This window comes from Littorina saxatilis, linkage group LG13, assembly GCF_037325665.1.
Source record: "Littorina saxatilis isolate snail1 linkage group LG13, US_GU_Lsax_2.0, whole genome shotgun sequence".
Taxonomy (NCBI): Eukaryota; Metazoa; Mollusca; class Gastropoda; order Littorinimorpha; family Littorinidae; genus Littorina; species Littorina saxatilis.
The window spans coordinates 31,245,298-31,259,026 of record NC_090257.1 but is presented as its reverse complement, the minus strand read 5'-3'; the positions used below and the strand labels follow the sequence as shown (position 1 = coordinate 31,259,026).

General features: G+C 43.6%; 2 protein-coding genes across 2 annotated transcripts in view; one reads left to right on the top strand and one right to left on the bottom strand.

Moving 5' to 3' along the window:
- The window catches only part of LOC138945480 (uncharacterized oxidoreductase TM_0325-like), a gene marked incomplete in the record, with an annotated part of 35,076 nt that overhangs the window by 5,679 nt on the left and 15,668 nt on the right, over positions 1 to 13,729 (bottom strand).
- Positions 50 to 13,052, top strand: LOC138945861 (GRIP and coiled-coil domain-containing protein 2-like). Its single transcript, XM_070317379.1, has 15 exons — positions 50 to 169; positions 888 to 1,050; positions 2,074 to 2,174; positions 4,015 to 4,092; positions 4,570 to 4,749; positions 5,174 to 5,253; positions 5,870 to 5,923; positions 6,667 to 6,789; positions 7,142 to 7,244; positions 8,159 to 8,380; positions 8,629 to 8,664; positions 9,010 to 9,082; positions 10,339 to 10,424; positions 12,088 to 12,231; positions 12,861 to 13,052. The coding sequence occupies exons 2-15, from the start codon at positions 906 to 908 to the stop codon at positions 13,050 to 13,052; spliced, it is 1,617 nt and encodes a 538-aa protein (XP_070173480.1). The 5' UTR covers positions 50 to 169; positions 888 to 905.

Here is a 13,729-nt window from a genome sequence, read left to right as displayed (position 1 = left end):
CCCACTTTAGCAGAACAATTGTACTAATTTCACGTTTTCACAGCTGGAGAGTCAGCTAGGGGAGGCAACACGTCAGCAGGAAAGAGAGAAGAGTGAGCAGCAGTTGCAGAAAGAGAAGCTGGAAGCAGAGGTGGCACAGCTGAAGGCAAAACTTAACACTGCCAAACAGGTAAGTGAGAGAGAAAATAGTGCAGCAAAAAGCTTCTTTCTGAGATCCCCTGATTCAAGACTTCATACCATGCGTTGCTTTTACATGGATATTTTCAAACTGTGTTTTCTCAAATTATCTGTTTATGACTTCTTTAAAATGTTCCACCTTTTTAAGACTGACGTTTTGAGACGTAATTTTCTCAGTTTTGTTTTTTTAATGTGAAACCGACTAAAAATATCAAGTTGCCTGTCAACGTGAGTTTTGACCTTTCCCTGACTGCCAATGCCAGACGACATCCCTGTAATGCACTAGCAGAAAAATTGCAGGAATTCACCCTGTTAGCACTCTCAATGACTGCAGTAAACACACTCAGACTCAAGACCCAAACTTTTACTGTCCTTATAAAAAACAGGAAAATTGCCATGCAGTGTCGGGCGGTTACAGACATAATATACATCACATTTACTAAGAATTAAGAATTACACTGAAAAACACTAAAACACATCACATTTACTAAGAATTAAAAAGTGCACTGAAAAGCACAAACACATCACATTTACTAAGAATTAAAAAGTGCATTGAAAAACACTAAAACACATCACATTTACTAAGAATTAAAAAGTGCACTGAAAAACACTTAAACACATCGCATTTACTAAGAATTGAGAGTTGCACTAAAAAGCATCCGAAATTCAGCACATGTTCTGGACTGCAATCGCTGTCTCTATGGCTACAGGATGCCCAGCAGAGCGACATGATGGACCTGGAGATGGCGGACTACGAGCGGACCGTGCACTCCCTCAACAACCAGCTGGCGGACCGTGATTCACAGATCGCTGACCTGACCTCAGAGGTCAGCCGAGCCGAGGAACGTGTTCACCTCCTGCAGACACAGATAGGTTGGTAGTAGCTTTGAGTGCAAGGTGTATACAGAGGAATCCCCTGTTTTAAGACTCCCTCCTTTTTAAGACTTGATTTTCAGTGATTTTTTAGGACTGAAAAGACCCCCCGCGGGTTAGGGGGAGTCCCATATTGGTTGGGACTAGAAAGAATTTACCCGATGCTACCCAGCATGTCGTAAGAGGCGACTAACGGTTCTGTTTCTTCTCTTCTTTTGTCTTATTTCTGCCTTACCAGTCCTTTCACCTATATTTCCTTCCAAGAAAACTCTCCCTACTATTCCGTGCAGTTTTCCAATTCTTTTCTTGTCTTATTTCTACCTGACTGGATCCATCACCTTTATTTCACTTACCAAAAGTCTTCTTTTCCACATCCTTATTTCTCTGCACCCCGCATGTCGTATGAGGTGACTAACGGATTCTGTTTCTCCTTTAACCCTTGTTAAGTGGTTCTTGTATAGAATATAGTCAATGTTTGTAAAGATTTTAGTCAAGCAGTATGTAAGAAATGTTTAGTCCTTTGTACTGGAAACTTGCATTCTCCCAGTAAGGTCATATATTGTACTACGTTGCAAGCCCCTGGAACAATTTTTTGATTAGTGCTTTTGTGAACAAGAAACACTTAACAAGTGGTTCTATCCCATCTCCCCCCTTTCCCCTATCCCATCTCCCCCTTTCCCTCGTCGCGATATAACCTTCGTGGTTGAAAACGACGTTAAACACCAAATAAAGAAAGGACTGAAAAGGGGGCTTGCACTGAAAAGGGGGAACCCCCCCCCCCCCCCATTTAAGACCCCCCAATTTAAGACTTCCTCCCTTACAAAGACCTTGTTTTTTGTCCACATATTCTGTTCATAACCCCTGTAAATTTACCTCCATTCTAGGCTCCCCCCCCTGATTTACTCAGATTTTTGAAAGTCTTAAAAGAGGGGTTCCACTGTAGTGACTTGCAGAACACATTTTCCGCCTTTTCTGTTGCTGTTCATTGCACTTAATCAAGATTATTGTATTGATTATTTACAGAGTCTGTGGACGAGAGCAGAGCACAGGCCGAGGAAAGAGGAAACAAACTCAAACAACTTCTCGTCAAAACAAAGAAAGATCTGGCCGACTTGCGCAAACAGGTGAACTGAATTTCTTGGGGGCAAAGGGCAGGTTTTCTGCTGTGCTTGATTCAGAATGACACTCCTAAACATCAGTGTCCTCGGCTCTAGGCTGACATATTTTTGTTATGCAATATCCACGATTCACCACCCCCCCCCCCCCCCCCCCCCCCCCCTCGCCGCCCATACGACCACCATCACCACCACCAGAGCGTCAATATCGCCCACTCGGGCTCGGATATACAGATGCCTGAAACACTTGTTATACACAATACTCCTATGCTGCATATATACCGTATTTTCCGGGTCACAAGGCGCTACAGCGCATAAGGCGCACCCCCTTCTTTTAAAAAAAAGTGTAATCCAGTCACCCATTGGGCGCAGGGGGCCGATAGGGGCACCAAAATTGAAAAAGTATACCGGTAACAAACATCGAAGAATGAAAATAAGCCGCACATCAAAGGAAGAATACAGAGTGGAAATATGTGTGCTCTGTGTGTGCAGCGAGATCAAAGGCAGGTCCATTGTGATAGCTGGGTTGCCTTGTTTATAGACACTGACCTTCTTCCCAGGGGTCAATGACCCAGTTTTAGCTATGAGAGGTGGTTCCCCTGTCATATCTGAGAGAAGAAACACTTCCTGCACCGGGTCAGTGACTGAGTTTAACCTATGGGGCGGTCTCTTTGATGTCTTGAGAGGAAACTTGGCCAGGGTAGTACCTAGTAGCTGAAACATGCATTATCACAAGTTGGTACTCAGGCGGTCTCTTTGATTTTTTTCGTATTTCATACACGGATTAGGTGCTTCGTTATACAAGGCGCAGGGGTCAAGCTATCCAATCCAATCCAATCCAATCCAAGCTCGAGGAAAAAAGTCGCGCCTTATGACCCGGAAAATACGGTAGTTATATATATATATATATGTTTCCATTTATATTGGCTTCCTGCAAGGTTTAAGCATTGATAATTTCGGAAAGCTTTCAGTTGTTACTTTGCTACAATTTTTTTACAGTTTTAAGTTGATAGTTACTAATTCCATGCCACAGGGGGAAAAACAATATTCCGCATCCCTTGCAGTTTGCGTTGTGACTTCCGCCTCCTTGACAATGGATGCACAGATGTAGAAATTTGTTCTAAATAACAAAAACAAAAACATTTTGACATATTTTTAAACTGTTACGCTCAAGAGCGCCATGGAGGTAACCTCACAGGACTATATCAAAATAAACAAGCGCTGGTTCATTTCCATGCTTGTTATGCTCGTAGGTGCCAGGAGATTGGTTCCATATGACTCTCAATTACTGGGGGCGGGGATGTAGCTCAGTCGGTAGCGTGCTGGATTTGTATCCAGTTGGCCGCTGTCAGCATGAGTTCATCCCCACGTTCGGCGAGAGATTTATTTCTCAGAGTCAACTTTGTGTGCAGACTCTCCTCGGTGTCCGAACACCCCCGTGTGTACACGCAAGCACAAGACCAAGTGCGCACGAAAAAGATCCTGTAATCCATGTCAGAGTTCGGTGGGTTATAGAAACACGAAAATACCCAGCATGCTTCCTCCGAAAACGGCGTATGGCTGCCTAAATGGCGGGGTAAAAACGGTCATACACGTAAAAGCCGTGGGAGTTTCAGCCCATGAACGAACAAACAAACAAACTCTCAATTACTCATGTTGTAGACGTCGTATGCATTTGTTTCTCGGATCTTAAAATAGGGGTCTGCCTGATTTGATTAAGATTATTGTGGTATGCTCAAGTTAAGAAACAAATATATGAACTGAAGGACAGTGACTGACAGACATAATGTTTAATGTGTTGGCTAATTAATGGTTCACAAACTGAAATGTTTGAATCCACTGTTGACAGGAGTCTGAGCAGAAGTCCGTGGATCTGGAGTTGAGAGGTCAGATGGAGGGCTTGAACCAGCAAGTGGAAGACTATAAGGTGAGTAGGGAACGGAGGATAAAGTCCACACCCTTCATATACAAGTATAGAGATGCGTGCACACGAGCACTAAACACATGTGAATCACAGTAAATCAGGTGAAAGAAAGAGCTTCAGGGATCAAGCACTAAACACATGTGAATCACAGTAAATCAGGTGAAAGAAAGAGCTTCAGGGATCAAGCACTAAACACATGTGAATCACAGTAAATCAGGTGAAAGAAAGAGCTTCAGGGATCAAGTATTTACACTCGTTTATTTACAAAAAACAGCAACAAACAAAATTGACAGAAATTACTGGCTTGCTTTGAAAAAACAACACAACTTCAGTTTATAAATGGCTTGATTGTCTTTCCAAGGAAATAACACATCTATGGGAAGATGGAATGTGAACAACACAGAACTCGGTAATGGCTGTATGCAAAGGCTACATGGAAATTCACAATTAATTCAGTTAGAATTTTATTCCCCTTTACAGGTCCAAATGGGAGAACTTGGCTCAACCAATCAAAGACTGCAAGAGAAGCTGCGCAGTTTGAGCGACTCCCACCAGCGAACTATTCGATCCTTGGAGTCCAGGGTCACGGCCTTGACAGACGACCTTGAAGTGACCCGTACCGAACTGAAAGCTGTTCATGCGGAATATGATAGCTACAAGGTAAGCTGTCTTTTAAAGGTATGAGTGTGCTTGTGGGTAGGTGGCTGGTGTTATATAAACTGTCAAGTTCAGCGCAGGTCATCGACAGTTCCCAACAGTTTAGTCTGTAAAGTAGTGTTCTCTGGCCAGATCTGTTAACTCAGAGGGGGAAGGAGAGGGCACACTTGCAGAACTTGCTGCAGTGTCCGATCTTCTTCCCTACAGTTGCACGGAGCTAAATCTGCGACACCTATCCTTTTCAGATATATATATATATATGCCTTCAGACTGCAATGGCTTGTACGAAGGTAGAATATGGCTGCTTGCTCTGTACGACAGACATGACGAATAGAGTCTTGAGTGTGCTGGTATTCATTTGTCTGAATCTCTTTGAAGGTTGACGTTCAGCGGTTCTTGATAAGAGTCTTTGTGTTAATTGTTGCAGGTGCGAGCCCACAGTGTTCTCAGCAAACAGAAGACCCGGTCTCCTGCCGACACTGTGTCTGACATGGAGAAACTGGAACGGTAAAACACTATACATTATTTGTATTTTTTATCAGAATATGACATTTTACAAAGATCAAGACAGTCATTAATGCCAGGCGCTTTAGCAGTCGAGGTGAATACTGACTGTCAAGATTTGTCTTTCTTTCTTTCTTTGGTGTTTAACGTCGTTTTCAACCACGAAGGTTATATCGCGACGAGTCAAGGTTTGTGTCAAATGTCATATTTTGGTCAAAAATACATATAACATTTATATGTATCAATCAATTTTAGTTAGAACTCCTGTTATGTTTTACAAGTGAATATACACAAACATGCACTCTTTTGTAGTTTCGGCGAACCGCTTAGATATGAGTTTGAGTCAGCTTCTGGCGTCACATGGCTCAATAGATACACAGTATTTTTTCTGCACTTTTTTAATTTATCCAGGACTGAAATGCTTCGTTAAATGCTTGTGTAGGAGGTTCGTTTTAATGAACTGGATATAATTATATTGTTAATGACTAAAACACAGTATTTTGTCTGCACTTTTAGATTTTATATTCAAGAGTGAAATGCTTGGTTTAATACTTGTTTACTTGTTTAATGAACTGGGTATTGTGAATGGCTGCATGAAACACAGTATTTGTGTGTGCAGCCAACGCTTGGAGAGTGCCGTGCAGCAGCTGAAAACCAAACTGCAAGAAGTGACGTGAGTACAGCTGCATGCATCTGCAATGTTTTCTTTAAAACAACACCGACTGAACACACCAACCAGTGTTCTCTTCACACTCTCTTCCAAAGTGAAATATCTGATATCGACAGCGATTTTCCGGTGCCATAATGCAAATATTGGTGTCACGAACCCATTCTCTCACTTCTTCAACATGTCTACCGGGGAACTGACAAAGATTTTTGAGAACAAAATTTACCTCGTTGATTTTGTCGTATGAGCTGTACAAAATTTATTGTAACTAAGGTCACCGCCAGGCTATGCATGTATTATTTACTTACGGAATCACGATTTGTATGGTTTGCAGTGAATAGATGTTACTCATGGAATCACGATTTGTATGGTTTGCAGTGAATAGATGTTACTCATGGAATCACGATTTGTATGGTTTGCAGTGAATAGATGTTACTCATGGAATCACGATTTGTAAGGTTTGAAGTTAATAGATGTTACTCATGGAATCACGATTTGTATGGTTTGCAGTGAATAGATGTTACTCATGGAATCACGATTTGTATGGTTTGCAGTGAATAGATGTTACTCATGGAATCACGATTTGTATGGTTTGCAGTGAATAGATGTTACTCATGGAATCACGATTTGTATGGTTTGCAGTGAATAGATGTTACTCATGGAATCACGATTTGTAAGGTTTGAAGTGAAAAGCTTTAGATATTGATATCATTCAAAGTAATATTGATAAAACCGTGTCTAATTTTCAGTGAAAAGATGTCTGCCATGCAGCAGGACAACGAGGCCCAGCAAGACGAGCATGAGCGTCTGATACAGCGATACAACAAAATGCTGCGTGACACCGAGGAACGGGACAACGCCTTCAAAAAGAGGTCAGCTTGCATCTGACGTAAAAGATGTTGTTGGTTTTTAGAAGGTGCAGGCAGGGAGATTACAGGGATATTTGAGCTATTATATGACTCTCCCATGACTTTGAGGGTAAAACCGTGCAGTTGCCACTGGACTTTTATGTGTGTGTTTGTGTGTGTGTGTGTGTGTGTGTGTGTGCGTGGGGGTATAAATAAGTACAATTTGCAGTAAATGATGCCTTAAACACATGGACAAGTATAGACATCAATAAGCAAACATACAAAAACATGCACAAAAAGACCTGAGAAAAAAGAGAGAAAAAAAAGCTATTTCCGGAAAAAACATTTATTGACAGAATTGTTTTGATTGGCACAGACTGGAGGAGGTGTCACAAGACAAGATGGCCGTGATGACCAAGCTGGAGGAGAAAGCGGCACAGCTACAGCTACAGCTCGACGTACAGAAAGAAGCGTACAAGGTTGGTTCACATTGCATCGAAGAGCTGAGTCAAGTCCATGTTATGGCGGGGAGATAACTCAGTCAATAGCGGCGCTGGCTTGAAACCAGTTTGGTTTGGCTCGACCCACCTAATGAGAGGAAACCTCTAAATGAAGGACACCTGTAATCCCCTTGTCCACCACTGTGACCATAATTATGCCTCATGCAGGGTGGAAACACTTTCGGCTGGTACCAAGGGTGTCCTTTCATGGCAGGTGCATTGGAACCCCCAATTTAAGAACCCCCCCCAATTTAAGACCCCTCCCCCCCCCCCCCAATTTAAGACTGCCTCCCTTTTAAGACCCACTTGTCTCAGATGTTCAGTTCATAGCCCCTGTAAATTTACCTCCATTTTAAGGCTCCCTCCCATTTGAGACCTCAGATTTGGGCGAGGATGTAGCTCAGTCGGTAGCGCGCTGGATTTGTATCCAGTTGGCCGCTGTCAGCGTGAGTTCGTCCCCACGTTCGGCGAGAGATTTATTTCTCAGAGTCAACTTTGTGTGCCGACTCTCCTCGGTGTCCCAACACCCCCGTGTGTACACGCAAGCACAAGACCAAGTGCACACGAAAAAAAGATCCTGTAATCCGTGTCAGAGTTCGGTGGGTTATAGAAACACGAAAATACCCAGCATGCTTCCTCCAAAAACGACTTATGGCTGCCTAAATGGCGGGGTAAAAAACTGGTCATACACGTAAAATCCCACTCGTGCAAAAAACACGAGTGTACGTGGGAGTTTCAGCCCACGAATGCAGAAGAAGAAGACCTCAGATTTTGGAAGGTCATAAAAGGGGCTGGGGGGGGGGGGGGGGGGGTGTCCATTGTACCACTGTACAATGTCATTTCAAGATGCTCAAATGACTCGCCCACTAAAAAACGGTTGTACATCTTGACAGGACCAGCTTGAGTCAGCCAGGGAAGAGGAGCGGAGCAAGGTGGAGATGCTGCAGATGCAGCTAGACCTGACGCAGACCGAGAACACCCGTCTGCAGCGAGAAGTCAACAGCCTACAGCGAGCGCTGCGCAGCAAGGAAAGCGCTGCGCCGGAAGAGAGACGGTCGCCGCCCGGGTTCTATCCTGTCATGCCCTCCCCTGAAGGAGAGCGACAGGAAGGGGAGGTAATTTGTGTTGTATGTTTGAGTGCGCAGTGTGTAGAAACTGTTCAGTAGCGTTAGAGATTAAATATTCTGAAGAAATAATTTGTTTTTGTTCTGCAGTTACTTGATCAGCTGTCAACAAAGCAGTTTTTCATTGGAAATATTTTTATCACTTTTTGCATAGGATCTGCGAACTTAAATAATCAGATGTATGCATGCTTTTTCCGTTCGCATCTTCTGAATTTTGAAAAGTTTCTGCTGTTTTCCAGGGATCTGAAATTGTGGACCCAGAGCCAGTCACCAAGGTTTGTTGGTATTTTTTTTTAAATTTCTGTTGTTCGTATGTGTGTTGTTTCTTCCCTTTTCTCACAGTATCATCGACTGTTTGCTCTGTAAGTTTTTGAAACCAGGCCCTTAAGACTGGGTACACACTATATACTCCCTTCCACCAACACACGCCCCATCCCCCTCCCCTACCCCCCTGCATAGTACGTACCACTAAGCTAACCTAGGATTTGATCATCTTGCGAAAGTCGGCCATGTGATCATGACAACTGCGAAGGGGAGTCGTTCAAGCATTTGCTCTTCTTCTTATCTGGGATTGCAGCATTCAGCACTTAATCTTGGTCACTTTCTTTTTTCCTCTGCAGACGACAACCCCACACAAGGTGCCACCAGTGTCCTTTGAAAAGCTGCTGACCACACCTCTGGAAGAACTTCCAGGTGAGATCTTCATCATTTGTGGTTTGCTGGCTGAGTTCCACAGATACCACTGTCATACAGTGGTACCTGCGATGTGTGCCCCCTCCGATGAGAGGACACCTCCCTTAAAAGGACACCTGTTGTTCCTGTTCTATTATTTCTACCAGAATATACCTGCCATGACAGGCCACCTGTAATGTATGGGCACTTTTGGATATTCCAAAGGGTGTCCTTTCATCGCAGGGACCACTGTAGTACAGAATCCTTTCTCATGCAAACAATCTTGTAAATCAAAATGTGAATAGTATTTGGAGTAGACCGAGAACAAAACAGAGAAAAAGTTTTGATGCTGAATCGGTTTCGTGACAAAAAACAACACATTTAAAATTTTTTAAATGTATATCACCATGTGCACCACCACAGGATGAATAAGTTTTGTTGCTGACATCAGTGTCATTCGGGATGTCAATTTTTGTGTTCGAGTGGAATGATGGTCTCAGCTCATGTGGCCGAGTGGTAACGCACTTGCGCTCGGAAGCGAGAGGTTGCGAGTTCGACCCTGGGTCAGGACGTTAGCAATTTTCTCCCCCCTTTCCTAACCTAGGTGGTGGGTTCAAGTGCTAGTCTTTCGGATGAGACGAAAAACCGAGGTCCCTTCGTGTACACTACATTGGGGTGTGCACTTTAAAGATCCCACGATTGACAAAAGGGTCTTTCCTGGCAAAATTGTATAGGCATAGATAAAAATGTCCACCAAAATACCCGTGTAACTTGGAATAATAGGCCGTGAAAAGTAGGATATGCGCCGAAATGGCTGCGATCTGCTGGCCGATGTGAATGCGTGATGTATTGTGTAAAAAAATTCCATCTCACACGGCATAAATAAATCCCTGCGCCTTGAATATGTGCGCGATATAAATTGCATAAAATAAAAAAATAAAAAAATCCCTGCGCTTAGAACTGTACCCACGGAATACGCGCGATATAAGCCTCATATTGATTGATTGATTGATTGAGCTCATGTTAAAGCTTGGACAAGTCTGTGATGGTGTACAGTGAAGCCCCCCCTTATAAGACCCCCCAATTTAAGACTCGATCCTCCCTTTTAAGACCCTGTTTTCTTAGACCTTCTGCTCAAATACCTCTGTAGAATTACCCCATTTTAAGACTCCTTCCTGTTTAAGGTCTGATTTTCTCAGATTATTGGAAGTCTTAAAATAGGGGTTCCACTAACATTTCAAGGTTTGGTATCAATAAGGATGATGTCTGTTTTTCAGGAGGAGTGATACCAACTGTTGTGGATGAAGAAGAGCTGAAGGCCAACCTCAACACTGCTCACAAGAAGATTGAACATCTCACAGAGGTAAGATACCATTAGACTGAAATGTAAGACATCTTACTTATCTAGGGTAAAGCATCAAATTTGTTGGGCAGTGTCGATTTCGCGAAATGCAATTCAAGAAGCTTTGGCATTGAAGTTTTGGTAAAAAGATAGCACACATCTATCTATCTATCTATATATACGACGTGTGTCTGTGTGTCTGTGTCTTCGCGATGCACGGCCAAAGTTCTCGATGGATCTGCTTCAAATTTGGTGGGCTTATTCACAGAGACCCCGGACACAACCTGATCGATGAGATATTTCAACACGTGCTCTCAGCGCGCAGCGCTGAACCGAATTTGGTTCCACCTCAGCCACCCGGGCCCCCATACCGACACACCAAAGCCGCTACACCACATCACAACGCCAAAGTTCTCGGTGGATCTTTTTCAAATTTGGACACCGTATTCAGCTACACCCCGGACACAATATCATCGATGAGATATTTCAACATGTGCTCTCAGCGCGCAGCGCTGAACCGATTTTGGGTTTTCTGTTCATTTCACCATTCCCAGTAACTCTTCCTTATCTTCTCCATGTTTTCAGCGTTTACCTCCCTTCCTTCGTATGGTGCACTATAGTATGAGGGGGCATCTTCGGATATTCCCGGCGTTCTGTTACTATTTTTAGAAGGTCACCGCAGTGTCCAGAACGTAAATTGGACCCGTAAATTATCCTCACTGTAAAAGTGCAAAGGTCGAATCAATTTATAGCCACGCAAAAAATACACTGTCATCTATCTCTCTATATATGACGGCTTCTCTGTGTTTGTGTGTGTGTGTGTGTCTCTCTCTCTATGTGGGCAACACCTGTGGATTGTTCAGTTCTGTTTGTGATGTGGTCTGGCGGCTTTTGTGTATTTGTATGTACTGGCCTTCCTTTGAGAAGCCATAACAGTTCAAAAGGGCTTAAAGATAAGCTCTAAATTGCTCAATCCTGTTTGAGTGGAGTTCGCCTCCAAAGGTGATTAACACGGTTACATTCGTCGACAAGGATGGGACTCGGTATGGTCAGGAATGGCATTATGGCCACTGAATCATTTTCGTGCTGTTCCCATTCCACGAATCTGGGAGGGACCTAAGCTTGGCGGGTCCATTGTTCGGACCCGGCAAAGCCGGCATACGGCTCTAAGTATTTCATCCCGGCGAAGCCGGCTACCCGGCGAAGCGGGTATTCCTCTAGTATATATATATACACGTGCATGCACACACACACACACACACACACACACACACACACACACACACACACACACACACACACACACATCACATGCTTAAACGCACAAGTGCAGGCATGCACGCACACACACACACACACCCACACACACACACACACACACACACACACACACACACATGCTTAAACGCACAAGTGCAGGCATGCACGCACACACGCACACGCACACACACACATACACACACACACACACACACACACACAATCACACACACACACACACACACACATCACATGCTTAAACGTACAAGTGCAGGCATGCACGCACACACGCACACACACACACACACACACACACACACACACACACACACACACACACACACACACACAAACAGCTGCTAACCATCTGATTATTCAGCACAGAGATGACTTACACTATCAAATAAACTTGGTTATTTTGCAGTTGCTGAACGAGAGTGAGGAGTCAGTGTCACGCATGACTGAGCAGATCAAGGTGCTGAAGGAGGAGATAAGACGACTGTACCGGAACCAACAGCGAGAGGATGATCTTCAGAACCTGGAGTACCTCAAGAACATTCTCATTAAGGTTAGAATCAAAAATATTTTCTTGTATTCCCACAGGTCCATTTGGGAAATAGATGATGTTGGAAATGAACTCTGTCAGGTTTGTAGGGGTTGTGAAAGAGTGAATACTCTTGCTTTTAGTGAGTCAAACTTTCCCACATGACATTATAGGCCAATCACTAGCGAGGGGTGTGTTTGAAACACGTGGACAAGGAGCACATGTAGAAAGCTTGCCTCACTAAAAGCAAGAGAATTCACTCTGTCACAAACAAACCCAACTGACATATTTCCAGAATTCCTCTATTAAGTGGTGATGCTCTGAAATCTGATAGAAATGGCAGCATTTAGTTCAGTGGCATGAGTGTTTGTATTTTTGGTGTGTTCATGCATGTAGGGTTTTGTTTGTTTTGAAATATTGGCAGATGCCATTCCGTTTGTGCATTTTGTGTCTGACTGCAAGAAAATAGATGCACCTTGCAGGTTGAAAATTACGGTAACTTTCCACTGGCTTTCTGCAATGTTTGAACATTTTTAATTTCGGAAAACTTGCAGTAGTCACTTTGCTACGATTTTTTTAAGTTTGAAATTAACCAAGTTACTTTCCATGCCATTTGGTATTTGGGTTAATGGCATCTGTATTCATGTTTTCAGTTCTTGACGCGCAAAGAGGGAGATGAGCGCATAGCACTAATCCCAGTGCTGAATATGATGCTGAAGCTGAACCCCGATGAGAAAGCTCAGCTGGAAGCCATCGCTACGGGAGACGAGGCGGCCCCCAACCAGGCCCAGCAGGCGGCAGGGGGGTGGGGGTCGTACCTGCACCGCTGGTCGGGGCTTAATTAACGATGGGAGATTTTTTTTCTATTTGTTTTTGTGTGCTGCCCTAACACCTGTTCCTTGTCCCGGTGTGCTCTCACTGCTCCATCCACATCTGAATATCGTTCCACTGCCAGACTTACCGATTTTACAGACGCTCCAGGGAGGGATGTCGTGTCGCTGCAGTAGGCTACCCTCGGAAGATCACACGACACTTCTGCTGAGTCACTTCAACAGGGGATCATTAGCTTGTTAAAACAGTGGTACCTGTGATGAAAGGACACCCTTGGGACCAGCCAAAGGTGTCCCTGCATTGCAGGTGGTCTGTCATTGCAGGTACATTTGAGTAGAAATGATAGACAATTTATGAACAAGTGAAGGTGTCCTTTCAAGGGAGGTGACCTTTCATTGGAGGGGCCTAACATTGCAGGTACCTCTGTATATGTTTGTAGTGTAGTTATTTGTTTTATTTGTGATTAAAAATTAAGAATGACTTGATTTGGGGAAAATACATAATTGACACTACAGAATTTTAATTATAGAAAAAAAAAAGACAGGTAGCGTCGTACTGTATTGGCAGCTCAGGTTTCCTACGGAGAAGGCAAAACAAATTTCCACGAGAGTAACCCCACAGAACTATATATTATATATATGACATCACCTTACCTTGCCTTACCTTACCTTGCATTCACAATGTCATTTTT

Excerpts from the sequence above, each read along its gene's own strand:
- LOC138945861 (XM_070317379.1), top strand. The coding sequence starts at position 906 with ATGATGGACCTGGAGATGGCGGACTACGAGCGGACCGTGCACTCCCTC. Across the intron at positions 1,051-2,073 it reads CCTCCTGCAGACACAGATAG|AGTCTGTGGACGAGAGCAGA; the intron begins GTTGGTAGTAGC and ends GATTATTTACAG. Across the intron at positions 12,232-12,860 it reads TCAAGAACATTCTCATTAAG|TTCTTGACGCGCAAAGAGGG; the intron begins GTTAGAATCAAA and ends TCATGTTTTCAG.